Source organism: Neoarius graeffei, chromosome 11 (assembly GCF_027579695.1).
Source record: "Neoarius graeffei isolate fNeoGra1 chromosome 11, fNeoGra1.pri, whole genome shotgun sequence".
In the NCBI taxonomy this organism is placed as follows: Eukaryota; Metazoa; Chordata; class Actinopteri; order Siluriformes; family Ariidae; genus Neoarius; species Neoarius graeffei.
The window spans coordinates 11,211,311-11,224,297 of NC_083579.1; the positions used below are offsets into that span (position 1 = coordinate 11,211,311).

The following is a 12,987-nucleotide window of genomic DNA, read 5'->3' on the forward strand; positions in this document are numbered from 1 at the left end:
ATTCTTTCCTTTAAAAAAAATCCTTTTTCCATTCTCTCAACCTTTCATTCTTATTTCCTTTTTGACTGGACCTTTCCTTCTCTCTTTCTCATTTGTCCCCCCCTTCTCTCCTTCTCTCGGTGTGAATTTTTTTTCTCTCTCTCTCTCGGTGTGCGTGTCTCCCTCTGTGTGAATCTCTCTTCCTCTCCCTCTCTGTGTGCGTGTCTGTCTGCCTCTCGCTGGCTCTGTGTGTCTCTGTCTCTCTTGCGCTCTGCATGCGTGTCTTTCTCTCGCGCTTGCTGTGTGTGTCGTGCTCTTTTTCTTTGTGTCTGTTGCTCTCTCTGTCTGTCTCTCTCTCTCTCTCTCTCAGGTGGTCTTCATGGGTCTAACGTTCCTACAGTGGGCATGCTGGATCTGGGAGGTGGCTCAACCCAGATCACTTTCTCACCACAGGATGAGGTCAGACACTCACTCGGACACAGTGTAATGCCTCATAATGAATCCGTGTCTCACTTCACAAACTATCAGGACAACCTCCTGTCTTCTGCTGTAATCTGCTAATGCCCTGCTAATCCCAGAGACAGGCCGACAGTTTCTTGTCTCCCTCTTTTTACTGGGTCACAGCATGTATAGGGGGATTGAGGACTAATTTATCCCATCATTAGAGGAGTCTCAGCTCAGCCGTGTAACAGCTTTGAGTGAAATTGGTTTTGTGGCTTATAAATTGTGCGTGTTTCCAGTCAGATTTTTTTTTCTCTCATTTGTGATTTTAATGCTTATTAAACGGCATTTTTTTTTCCCCCCTCATATCCGTAAGAATCAACTTGGAAACAGCATCGAGACACAACGGAAGCTCAGTTCACATACACCTTGCATTACGTGTGTAGCTTGTACTGAAGAGCTCCACAGTTTCATCTACAGCACTGTACACAAGTCTTTAGCAGCTTTTTAGTCCAAACTTTACTCTACAGTATTTCTTTACATATACGGAGAGCTTTAACACAGTACTGTATATTTTTATCCGTTTGTGTAGTTGTTTCCCTTTTAATTCGGTTTTATCACTCTTCTGTTGTTCTATTGTCTTTGCCGTGTATTCTCCATCATCTCTTGTAACTGGGATTAAATATATAATGCGCAATATCTCCTCTGCCGCCGCCCCCCTCCTCTCTTCCCCATATCTTATTCTTTTTATATATGTAAATACTTAACTTCTAGATAAATTAAAATAAATTCTTTTTTTTTTTCTCTGTTTATCTGTAATGATGCTGCTGGAATCTTAATTTCCCTGAGGGAACCCACCCAAAGGGATCATTAAAGTTTTATCTAATCTAAAAATGTCTTTTCTTATTTGATGATAAATCTTTCCTGTGTCTTGTCACGATTCCTCACAGAAAACCATCCAGACCTCCCCAGTCGATTACGTAACGTCGTTTCAGATGTTCAACGCTAGCCGCACCCTCTATTCACACAGGTAAAGTGGGCGGGGCCTGGAGCTGCTGTTGTGGAGAGCAGCAAGATAGCGTTGCTAATTTTGTATTCTTATTTAGTACGACTGGTGTAGCGTTGCATAGTAATATTTTAATTTTCCATCCACATTCACTGGATATGAGCAATCGCACGGTCTGATTGGCTACTCTACTACTAGGATATCAGCTCATATACCGTGAGTAGAGGAAAAACAAAATGGCGGCGCGTGTTGCTGAAGCAACCGAGGGCGAAATAAAAACTACTTTAAAACAAAATATGGAAAAGTATTTTGATGGTAAGAACGTGTCTTAGTTATAATTATTGCATTTTTTTTCACAAATTTCTCTGGTTTGTTTGCATTCTTCATCTTTTTTTTTTTTTTTTTTATAAAAAGACTGGTTCAAAAGCTTAAAGAAGTTTGAAAAATTACAGAACTGAAATGTCCAAGGAAGAATTAAATAAACGTCTAAAGCGGTTCTATACCTCGGCAGGACAACGAGACGGCACTTTCTACAAAAACAAAACACTAAAGTCAATCCGTGCAGCCATCAATAGGTTAAGAAGTCCGCCTAAACGGAAATGGTTTCGTCGGATGTTTTGTATAAAAAAAAAAAATTATCGAATTTGAAAAAAATAAAATGCTCCGTTTCTCAAAATCAAGTGAATGTTTTATTATAACCACAATCATTCCACTCGTGCACAGCTTATAGCCAACTGGGTGCTATGCGACTTGTGTACGACTCGATTTCGTTAAACATTTCAGTTTTACAGTCTTAATCTCTTACACTTGTTCGAGTAAGATGGATAGATATTTAGGAAACGAGAGACAGCAATGATCTGCTGGTATACAACACGTCTGACACTGGAGCGTAAGCACTCAAGCCCTTTAATTTAGACTCCAAGCTAAACCATAGATTACTGGTTTAATTGATGCGCTCCAATTAACCCAGTGGACTGGGACGCTTGATTGTTGACTAGCATCAATCTGATGTACAAAATAATGTTTAACATTGTACTGTATGTTATTGCAAAGAGAATATCTAATGTATTTATGATGGACTGCTGATCCTTTTGGGAAGTTCGTTCCTGATTACAGTTTAGTGACGAAATGAAAACACTTGATGTGATCTTTGCTCCTGCTGTCTCTGTGTCTCTCTCTCTCTCTCTCTCTCTGTGTGTTCAGTTACCTGGGACTTGGTTTGATGTCCGCCAGACTGGCCGTGTTGGGAGGGGTTGAAGGACAGCCTGGTATGTGTTCTTTCAATCTCTACTTATCTTTGGCATTTAAAGACCTCGTTCAATAAATAAGCCATTATCTAATCTCTTCACACTGAAGATTAATTTCTTGGAGGCCAGCTGTTGCACCGATTTAGCACGAGCGCAGGCTCAAAGCGACGCTGCAGTTCACCGCTGGGATTAGCGTTTTATACACTTTACATTTTAATCAGATTTCTTTATTTATGTAACGCCATCCGGGTTCTATCAGTGTGCTTTCAGTCCTTAACTCGTGTGTGTGTGTGTGTGTGTGTGTGTGTGTGTGTGAATGGTGTTATGGGTTTTGTATTTGTAAAGGACATTGTCCACAGGATGGTAGACGTTTACCCCTGTTGGATGTTAGAAGAGCACGTATCTGAGAGTCTGACTTACAATGACCTTGAATTCAGATTTGAGTTCTAAGAAAGTGTGAACAGTGTACAAGGGGTGTTGTTGCTTCCTCCAGTAGGGGGCAGTCAGGAGCTGGTGAGTCCGTGTCTGGCTCCAGACTACACCGGAGCGTGGGAACATGCAGAGGTCACCTACACCCTAAAGGGCCAGAAAGCAGGTATTCCAGAGTGGCTCACTCTCCTCCAGTTTCTCTCCCTCTCCTCTCTCTTCACTCCCCCCTTTTCTTTCTCCCTCCTCTCTCCCTTTTTCTCTTTCCATCCAGTTTCTTTTTCTCTTTCCCCCTCCTTTTTTCCTCCTTCCCTTTCTTCTCCTTCCCTCTCCCTCCCATTTCTTTCTCTCTTCCCCCCTTTTCTTCCCCCTCTTTCCTCCCTCCCTTCCTTCCTTTCTGTCCCCTTCCTTCCCTTTTCTCTTCCCCTCTCTCCTGATGGAGTCCCAATTGAGAATATCCTTGACTCTTTATACAACCCCGATTCCAAAAAAGTTGGGACAAAGTACAAATTGTAAATAAAAACGGAATGCAATGATGTGGAAGTTTTAAAATTCCATATTTTATTCAGAATAGAATATAGATGACATATCAAATGTTTAAACTGAGAAAATGTATCATTTAAAGAGGAAAAATTAGGTGATTTTAAATTTCATGACAACAACACATCTCAAAAAAGTTGGGACAAGGCCATGTTTCCCACTGTGAGACATCCCCTTTTCTCTTTACAACAGTCTGTAAACGTCTGGGGACTGAGGAGACAAGTTGCTCAAGTTTAGGGATAGGAATGTTAACCCATTCTTGTCTAATGTAGGATTCTAGTTGCTCAACTGTCTTAGGTCTTTTTTGTCGTATCTTCCGTTTTACGATGCGCCAAATGTTTTCTATGGGTGAAAGATCTGGACTGCAGGCTGGCCAGTTCAGTACCCGGACCCTTCTTCTACGCAGCCATGATGCTGTAATTGATGCAGTATGTGGTTTGGCATTGTCATGTTGGAAAATGCAAGGTCTTCCCTGAAAGAGACGTCGTCTGGATGGGAGCATATGTTGCTCTAGAACCTGGATATACCTTTCAGTATTGATGGGGTCTTTCCAGATGTGTAAGCTGCCCATGCCACACGCACTAATGCAACCCCATACCATCAGAGATGCAGGCTTCTGAACTGAGCGCTGATAACAACTTGGGTCGTCCTTCTCCTCTTTAGTCTGAATGACACGGCGTCCCTGATTTCCATAAAGAACTTCACATTTTGATTCGTCTGACCACAGAACAGTTTTCCACTTTGCCACAGTCTATTTTAAATGAGCCTTGGCCCAGAGAAGACGTCTGCGCTTCTGGATCATGTTTAGATACGGCTTCTTCTTTGAACTATAGAGTTTTAGCTGGCAACGGCGGATGGCACGGTGAATTGTGTTCACAGATAATGTTCTCTGGAAATATTCCTGAGCCCATTTTGTGATTTCCAATACAGAAGCATGCCTGTATGTGATGCAGTGCCGTCTAAGGGCCCGAAGATCACGGGCACCCAGTATGGTTTTCCGGCCTTGACCCTTACGCACAGAGATTCTTCCAGATTCTCTGAATCTTTTGATGATATTATGCGCTGTAGATGATGATATGTTCAAACTCTTTGCAATTTTACACTGTCGAACTCCTTTCTGATATTGCTCCACTATTTGTCGGTGCAGAATTAGGGGGATTGGTGATCCTCTTCCCATCTTTACTTCTGAGAGCCGCTGCCACTCCAAGATGCTCTTTTTATACCCAGTCATGTTAATGACCTTTTGCCAATTGACCTAATGAGTTGCAATTTGGTCCTCCAGCTGTTCCTTTTTTGTACCTTTAACTTTTCCAGCCTCTTATTGCCCCTGTCCCAACTTTTTTGAGATGTGTTGCTGTCATGAAATTTCAAATGAGCCAATATTTGGCATGAAATTTCAAGATGTCTCACTTTTGACATTTGATATGTTGTCTATGTTCTATTGTGAATACAATATCAGTTTTTGAGATTTGTAAATTATTGCATTCCATTTTTATTTACAATTTGTACTTTGCCCCAACTTTTTTGAAATCGGGGTTGTATTTATTTACACTTCAAAATAACACCCGTGTGTGTGTACACACACGATGCCCTGCGCTAGCGTCCCATCATGAGTGTATTCCTGCATTACACGAGGGATGGATGAATATAGGTTAATAATAAAATGCCCTCATGTAAAGGGTACAGAGCAGTTGCTTAGACTAGTCCTGTTTTGTTTTGTTTTTAAAAGTGATCATGATTTGTGATCCAGTTGTTTATTTGTGTTTCAGGAGAGCCCATCTACGAGTCCTGCTTGAGTAAAGTGGAGAAGATGATCTACAAACGAGTGCAGAAAGCAGAAGAGGTGAAGCACATGGAGTTCTATGCGTTCTCCTATTACTATGACCGTGCTGTGGACCTGGGCCTTATCGGTAGGCACTGTACATCTTCCACTGGCTGACTTTATTCGCACCTGTCTCGCTCTCTGTGTCGTCATAAACACTGCATTGTTCTCTCTGACTCAGAGGAGAAGACGGGAGGCTCCCTCCGACTAAGAAACTACGTAGATGGTGCCAAAACAGGTAAAGTGAACCGTTTATAGGATTGTGTGTAATTGAACAGATGGCTGTTTAGTTATTGAATAGTGATGTGCCAAGGTGTCAATAATTCATGTACGAGATTTTTGATTCGGGAACGTGTTAATGTTGCCTCACAACAGGCATTCGTTTCAGTCTGCAAGATATTAGAAAGAACTGATTCCTATACAGACTGTCCAGTTATAGATTAAAGCTGGCGTTCTGTGGCACTCAAAAAGGGAAAAATATTTTAAATATTTTCTTAGGCCACACCAGTTCGATTAGTTGGTTCTCAGAATCGCCGCTTGAAGAAAATGCAGAATGAAGGGGGAAAAAAAAATCGAAATCGACTGCAGGTTGAGGTCATGTGACATCGAAAACCAATCAAATCGCCCCTTTCACTTTAGATAAAGACTTGTGGAAGAAACATGCCTGTGGAGGGGAATCCTGCAAAGCCTGTTTGTGATTGTTAGGATATTCGGCGAACAGAAGCGTAAAATCTTTGACAGGTGTGTCGAAATTCAAGAGGGGGAAACTTTGCAGTTTTACTCAAGATGCCGTGAGCTTGTTACCTTGCGATGTACCAACTTGGACTACAACGTTGTGGAGGTGGGTTTGATTTATATATTTCATTGATCGATGGGCAAACAAAAAAATCATTCCAAGTATTTAGCCATCAGAAGTAGCCGCCTACTGGTCAAATCTTTTTTTCTGTGCATTGTAGATGTTCAATTGACTGTAATTCAATCGTTTATTTAGCCTCTGTGTTTACTGGTTTGCCTGATAAAAGACGTGCAGCCAGAGCTAGCCCTTAATGCATATGGGTGGAAATAAGCTATTAAGAGCCATAAGAAAATGTGTAACAATAATGTATTGTCTTTGTTTTGTTTCTCTATTATGAAAGCCCTCCATTTCCACCGCTAATTTTTACCATCAGAGCATTTTTTTTTTCTTTTTCACGCGCTTGCTTCATATTTTTCCTGAAAAAATCCGAGAACCAACTCATTAAATTGGTGTGGCCTTAGCCTGATTTCATAATATGCACAAAATCCCAGATTTTATTTAAAAAAAAAAAAAAGGCGCTTAGAACAAACCCCAGTAAGCAGTAAACTGGTCCTGTGTGGCATGCATTTGGATACTGGAACTTGATTGGCTCTTATGTTGTGAAACACGTGTTACTTCCAGGTGAGTTTTATCTGAAGGATTTACTGGTTTAACCAAGGGCGTAGCTTTGTGTTCAAAGTTGGTGGGAATATTTCCCTTCAAGGGGGGTCAGGGGGCATGGTCCCCCTGGAGAAAATTTAGAAAGATCCCGTTTTAAGGCTTAATTTTGATGCATTTTGAGATGCGTACTATGGCCTCACTACTTTTATGAAAACCATTTCAGGGCAGGCTGTCAATGGGTATGCAGTGAAAGGCTGGAAACATGATGGACCAAACAAATGTAGAACTGGGGGGGATCCTGCCCCAGAAAATTTTGTGAATCTTCACACATAAAGTAGTCTGATGCACTCTGATGGGTAAAAGGTGGTAAAATACACCTACCAAATACTCTCTTGCACACTGGTTGATTGAACATACTTTACATATGAACTATATACACATTATTACTAGATTCTGTGGAAGGACTTGTGTCCTGCAGTACAACCGCTATATGAAAAAATACACAATAAACAGTATCATCTTAAAATATTCATTGCCATCTTTTTATTGTTGATTCTAGTGTCACAAAAAAACAATAGGGCCACCAACAATGCTCAGTCAAAACAGATACAAACTAAGGGGTAAGGGATAGCACAAACAGGACTACTCAAAACTAAACCAGGACTATACACGAGCCAGGTCTAAACCAGAACTTCAATGTTTCAGCCAGGGCAAACACGGATCACATCAGGACTAAACCAAGGCTAAACCACAAACAAGAGCAAACTAAACTAGAATTAATATAATAATAAACTAGATTATACCTGGACTAAACCAGGATTACACCTAGCAATAAGAAAGGAGAACTAAAGTCAGTGAAATGCTATAATATTACGTTATAACGAGGCAATATGACATCATTACTTACATTTGATTGTTTTCGGAAAAATCTCCGGATATCAACTGGCGTTTTTTCCGACATGACACCACCGCTAACCTGCCATCACCATTCAACACCACACGCGTTATGTAGAACTAGAATACCAATAGTTCTAGACGTTGCTACCAATGAGTCGTTGGTTGCTACACACATAGCAGAGAGCTGCCGCCAATCAGGTTACAGCTCTCAAAACAGCAGCTAAGCGGCGGCAACAGCGGGGCTTGTCATTCATGGGATAAAACGGGGGAAAACAGTCGCGCGTGTCTCTAAACGTTCGGAAAAGCCGTGAAATGTTGGTGGGGACTGTCCCCTGCCCTGTCAAAGTTGGTGGGGACATGTCCCCACCTGTCCTTATTAAAGTTACGCCTGTGGGTTTAACTATACTGTAATTTTTCCCCTAATTGTCATTTACTTTATTTTATTTTTTTAAAGTTGTAATAAAACAAACTCCAGCTGTCTGGAAACTTGAGTGTGTAAAGTAGTTATTAAATTATATTTAATTCAGTTAATGGAGATTTTTGTCCAAAGTGACTGGCGATTGAACACAAAGGAGGAAACGTTGAGCAAGTGTGAAAGTTAGAAGGTCAAGTGTGTTGGTGTTCTGTATGCAGCGTGTAAGAACATGGAAGCTGGTGCAGGAGAAAACCCTTTCCTCTGTCTGGACCTCATTTACATCTCAGTGCTGCTGCAGGAGCTTGGCTTTCCTCTGGACAAGGAGCTGAAGGTACACACACCACACACAGAGTGTGTGTGTTAATGTACAACCCCGATTCCAAAAAGGTTGGGACGCTGTGTAAACTGTAAATAATGCGATAATTTGCAAATCATGGAAATCCTAAATTTCATTGAAAATAGTACAAAGACAACATATGCTCATCAGAATTTGACGTCGGCGACGCGTTTCAAAAAAAGTTTGGACAGGGGCATGTTTACCACGGTGTTGCATCACCTCTACTTTTAACACCACTCTCTGGAAAAGTTTAGGAACGGCGGAAACCAATTGCTGTAGCTTTGAAAGAGAAATGTTGTCCCATTCTTGCCTGATATACAGGACAATTTCAGTTGCTCAACAGTTCAGGGTCTCCTTTGTTGTATTTTGCGCTTCATAATGTGCCAAATGTTTTAAATGGGAGACAGGTCTGGACTGCAGGCAGGCCAGTTTAGCACCCAGACTCTTACTACAGAGCCATGCAGTTTTAATACGTGCAGAAAGTGATTTGGCATTGTCTTGCTGAAAGAAGGAAGGCCTTCCCTGAATAGCAGCATATTGCTCTGAAACGTGTAGATATCATTCAGCATTAATGATGCCTTCCCAGATGTACAAGCTCCCCATGTCATGTGCACTAACGCACCCTCATACCATCACAGATGCTGGCTTTTGAACTGTGCACCAATAAGCTGATATGGTCCCTCTCCTCTTTAGCCTGGAGGACGTGGTGTCCATGACTTCTAAAAAGAATTTCTACTTTTGATTCGTCAGACCTCGGGACAGTTTTCCACTTCACCTCTGTCCATCCTAAAAGAGCTCTGGCCCAGAGGTGGTGTTGTTTCTGGATATTGTTTATATCTGGTTTTAACTTGCATTTGTGGATGCAGTAATGAAGTGTTTTCACAGACGATGGTTTTCTGAAGTGTTCCTGAGCCCATACAGTGATTTCCACTACAGACATGTGTCTGCTTTTAATGCCGTGTCTCCTGAGGGCCTGAAGATCACAGGCATCCAGTGTCAGTTTTCAGCCTTGTCTCTTGCACACAGAGATTTCTCCAGATTCTCTGAATCTTTTAAATGATCTTATGGACCATGGACGATTGTGTTCCATAAATTCTTTGCAGTTTTACATTGAGGAATGTTATTCTTAAGTTGTTGCACTTTTTGCCCACGCAGTCTTTCACAGTGGTGAACCCCACCCCATCTTTACTTGAGAGACTCCGCCTCTCCAGGATGCTCTTTTTTTATACCCAATCATGTTTGTTTTTTAAAAGCATTACACAAACTTTAGTCTTTTGTTGGTCCTGTACCAACTTTTCTGAAACACGTTGCTGACATCAAATTCAAAATACAATAAAATCTGTTTCAACATTTGAGATGTTGTCTTTGTACCATTTTCGATGAAATATAGGGTTGCAAATCTTCATTCTGTTTTTATTCTTGTTTTACCCAGTGTCAACTTTTTTGGGAATTGGGGTTATATTGAAACTGTTCTCCATTTCATTACTTTTTTTTTAAATGATCCTCATTCTTTGCCATTCATCTACACACTAACTTTTGTATGTGTGACTTTTCAGCTGGCCAGAAAAATCCATGACGTCGAGACGAGCTGGGCTTTAGGAGCCACGTTCTATTACATGGAATCTCTCCACAGACATTAACCTGATCCATTTGAGTCCAAAAAAAAAAAAATTAACACAGCTTCACAGGCTTTTACAACGGAAGAGGTAAAGACCCCAATGACCCAAGAATGAATTAAAGCACCTGAAGAGTGCACTGATCTAGGATCAGCTCCTTTCTTGATTAAACTGAAAAACCTGTTAAGGAACAGGACTATGGATCTAAATTTGTCGTCTTTAGACGTTTCTTCTTTATTCTCTGCACTAATGCAGCTGCAAACCTCACCTTTTATAGTTTCTCATTCGTGATACGGTTTATGTACCCTGGGGGCGTTTGACCGCCTCACGGCTTCGTGGCTCAGTCCTGAGCTTGGAGGAAGTCATGTGAAATGCTCTAAAAATCATACAGGCAAGTGGACAAGCAGGAGAAATTTTTTTTTTTTTGGACAAGTTTGCAACTCTGAGCCATGATTCTGCTGATGTTTGAATTTTTCATGCAAAATTGTGACCGACGCCTGTCATTTTGCAAAAAATGATAGTTATCAAATTATTCATTCAGCCTTATTCTACTGGCATATTGCATACTGGCTCTTTCCTTATTGAGAAATGCTTAATTTTTTTTTTATAAATTGGAAATGCTAGCTGTATCTGAAGGTATAAGATATTGGCACTTGCTAAGATTTTATTTCCTGCAGTGCTTTCAATTCCAACATGCTCCCAGTTTTCTACACACACAAAAAAAAAAATTCAGGTTTTACATCATGATGTAAAAATGCATTTTGAACAAAAAGTAACTCGAGTTGGAGTAGATGGACATTTTGGCTATGATCACTTCCTACTGTGACTTTTTAAAAAGCTGTACAGGGTGGGCCAGGTTTGACATTCAGGTCAAGCCTGGGCTTGATTTAAGGGGGAACAACCCTTTTAGTTTTTAATCATGATCAAATAAGACTAGTTCACACCTAATGATCCATGGGGTGAAGGGAAGAAAAAAAAAAAAAAGTTCTCTGCCTTAGAAATGCAAACCTAGGCCCTGTGACTTTTTTTTTTTTTTAATTTAAGATCTGCTTGATTTGTCAGTTTCACATGACCCAGACAGCGGCACGGTGGTGTAGTGGTTAGCGCTGTCACCTCACAGCAAGAAGGTCCGGGTTCGAGCCCCGTGGCCGGCGAGGGCCTTTTTGTGCGGAGTTTGCATGTTCTCCCCGTGTCCGCATGGGTTTCCTCTGGGTGCTCCGGTTTCCCCCACAGTCCAAAGACATGCAGGTTAGGTTAACTGGTGACTCTAAATTGACCGTAGGTGTGAATGTGAGTGCGAATGGTTGTCTGTCTGAGGTGGGGTTTACATTAGACCGTATCAGCGGATCATCAGATTAACGTTTTTAAAACGATTAGCGTGCACACAGCAACGCCAATACACGGATACGCTCGGCTCCGCAGGCATCCTGCGCTCCAAATCACTCCGCCCTGAACAGTGAGTGCCCTCTGGAGGGTGCGCACTCCGGCCCTGCGCAGCTCACAGAGCGCGCGAGTATAGCGCACGAGCAGTGATTCGGGACTGAGCCGCTGTGTGTGTGATCCCAGCGCATATCACTTACCACTTGCAAGTGGAAGGATGGCAAGCCTAAAGACAATCATAACTACACAATGGGCAGTATTTGCATCAGTATTTGCAGTATTTTCATACTTTTATACTCTTTAATGAAAGGTGATACAAGGCGGAAGTCCGCGCTGTTTTTCAGCAGTCGCGTCACATGACCAACGCCAGCGAATCAGGAAGGTGGATGTCACAGTGATGTTGTCCAATGACGACACCAGCTAGAGCTCAGCACAGCGTAGCCGCGTATTCTCAATGTTTACACAGCACCGGACCAGACACGACCTGGATTGAATACGTGGACGCTGGCGGATTCCCGTTTCCCGGCGTTTTAATGTAAACGGACAGTGCATCCGCAAAGAAAATGAGACAGATACGGTCTAATGTAAACTTGGCCTATGTGTCAGCCCTGTGATGACCTGGCGACTTGTCCAGGGTGTACCCCGCCTTTCGCCCATAGTCAGCTGGGATAGGCTCTAGCTTGCCTGCGACCCTGTAGAAGGATAAAGCGGCTAGAGATAATGAGATGAGACATGACCCAGACGTATACTTCTTGATAAATACAGAAGACTGTGCTGGTTATCTGATCATATCTTGGACCAGCTCTCAGACAGATCTTTAGTGTGTGTCCAAGTATAGTTACTGCACTAAGTAGGATTAAAATGCCCGTCAGGCTAGGGGGGAGAAGAGTGACATTTTGATTCAAGGAAGCTAATAAATATATGGCTGGTACACACACAAGCCCTGGGACTACTACAGAAATGTCACTCAGTTGTATTTGCATTACTGGTACTTTGCGCTCTGGGAAAAGTTGGTCTGCATCTTGATTGTATTTAATATTGATTTTTCTATGGAATGTGAAATGAAATACCTCTTCTATATTGAATGTTCTTGTTTAAATCAAGTATGAAATGTGTTGACTGGTGAAATGAGCTGCTTTGCATTTGTATCATGATGAAGCTTGCCATAATGTACTCTGGGTTTTTTTTTTTTTTTTGGGGGGGGGGGAATATAAAGCTGAAAGTTCTACTACATCCGTACTTTTTTTTTAACTTGAGTTAATTGTAAACCATGTGGAAACTTTTAAATTTAACTTTGGTTACTGCTTCAGAAGCAAAGTGAGGCAGTAGCCACTTTCATCGTGTTGTAAGAATGAAATAATAATTAAATAGCAAATAGTAAAATTTTGTAGCTAATCAGCAGATAAAATGATAAACAAAATTCACCTTGTGGTTTGCCAAGGCTACTAATTTGATATCAAGTAGAGTTTATTTTAAGAAAACTGA

The 12,987-nt window shown here is 41.4% G+C and overlaps 1 protein-coding gene across 1 annotated transcript in view; it reads left to right on the forward strand.

Annotated features, from left to right (window-relative positions):
* Positions 1-12,733, forward strand: part of entpd6 (ectonucleoside triphosphate diphosphohydrolase 6) — a 55,150-nt gene extending 42,417 nt beyond the window's left edge. The window contains exons 7-14 of the mRNA XM_060933409.1: positions 350-438; positions 1,371-1,450; positions 2,630-2,694; positions 3,167-3,268; positions 5,409-5,549; positions 5,643-5,699; positions 8,388-8,500; positions 10,063-12,733. Coding sequence (XP_060789392.1) covers positions 350-438; positions 1,371-1,450; positions 2,630-2,694; positions 3,167-3,268; positions 5,409-5,549; positions 5,643-5,699; positions 8,388-8,500; positions 10,063-10,146 — 731 coding nt within the window. The 3' untranslated portion in view covers positions 10,147-12,733. The remainder of the gene's footprint in view (positions 1-349; positions 439-1,370; positions 1,451-2,629; positions 2,695-3,166; positions 3,269-5,408; positions 5,550-5,642; positions 5,700-8,387; positions 8,501-10,062) is intronic.
* Positions 12,734-12,987: the final 254 nt, after the last annotated feature.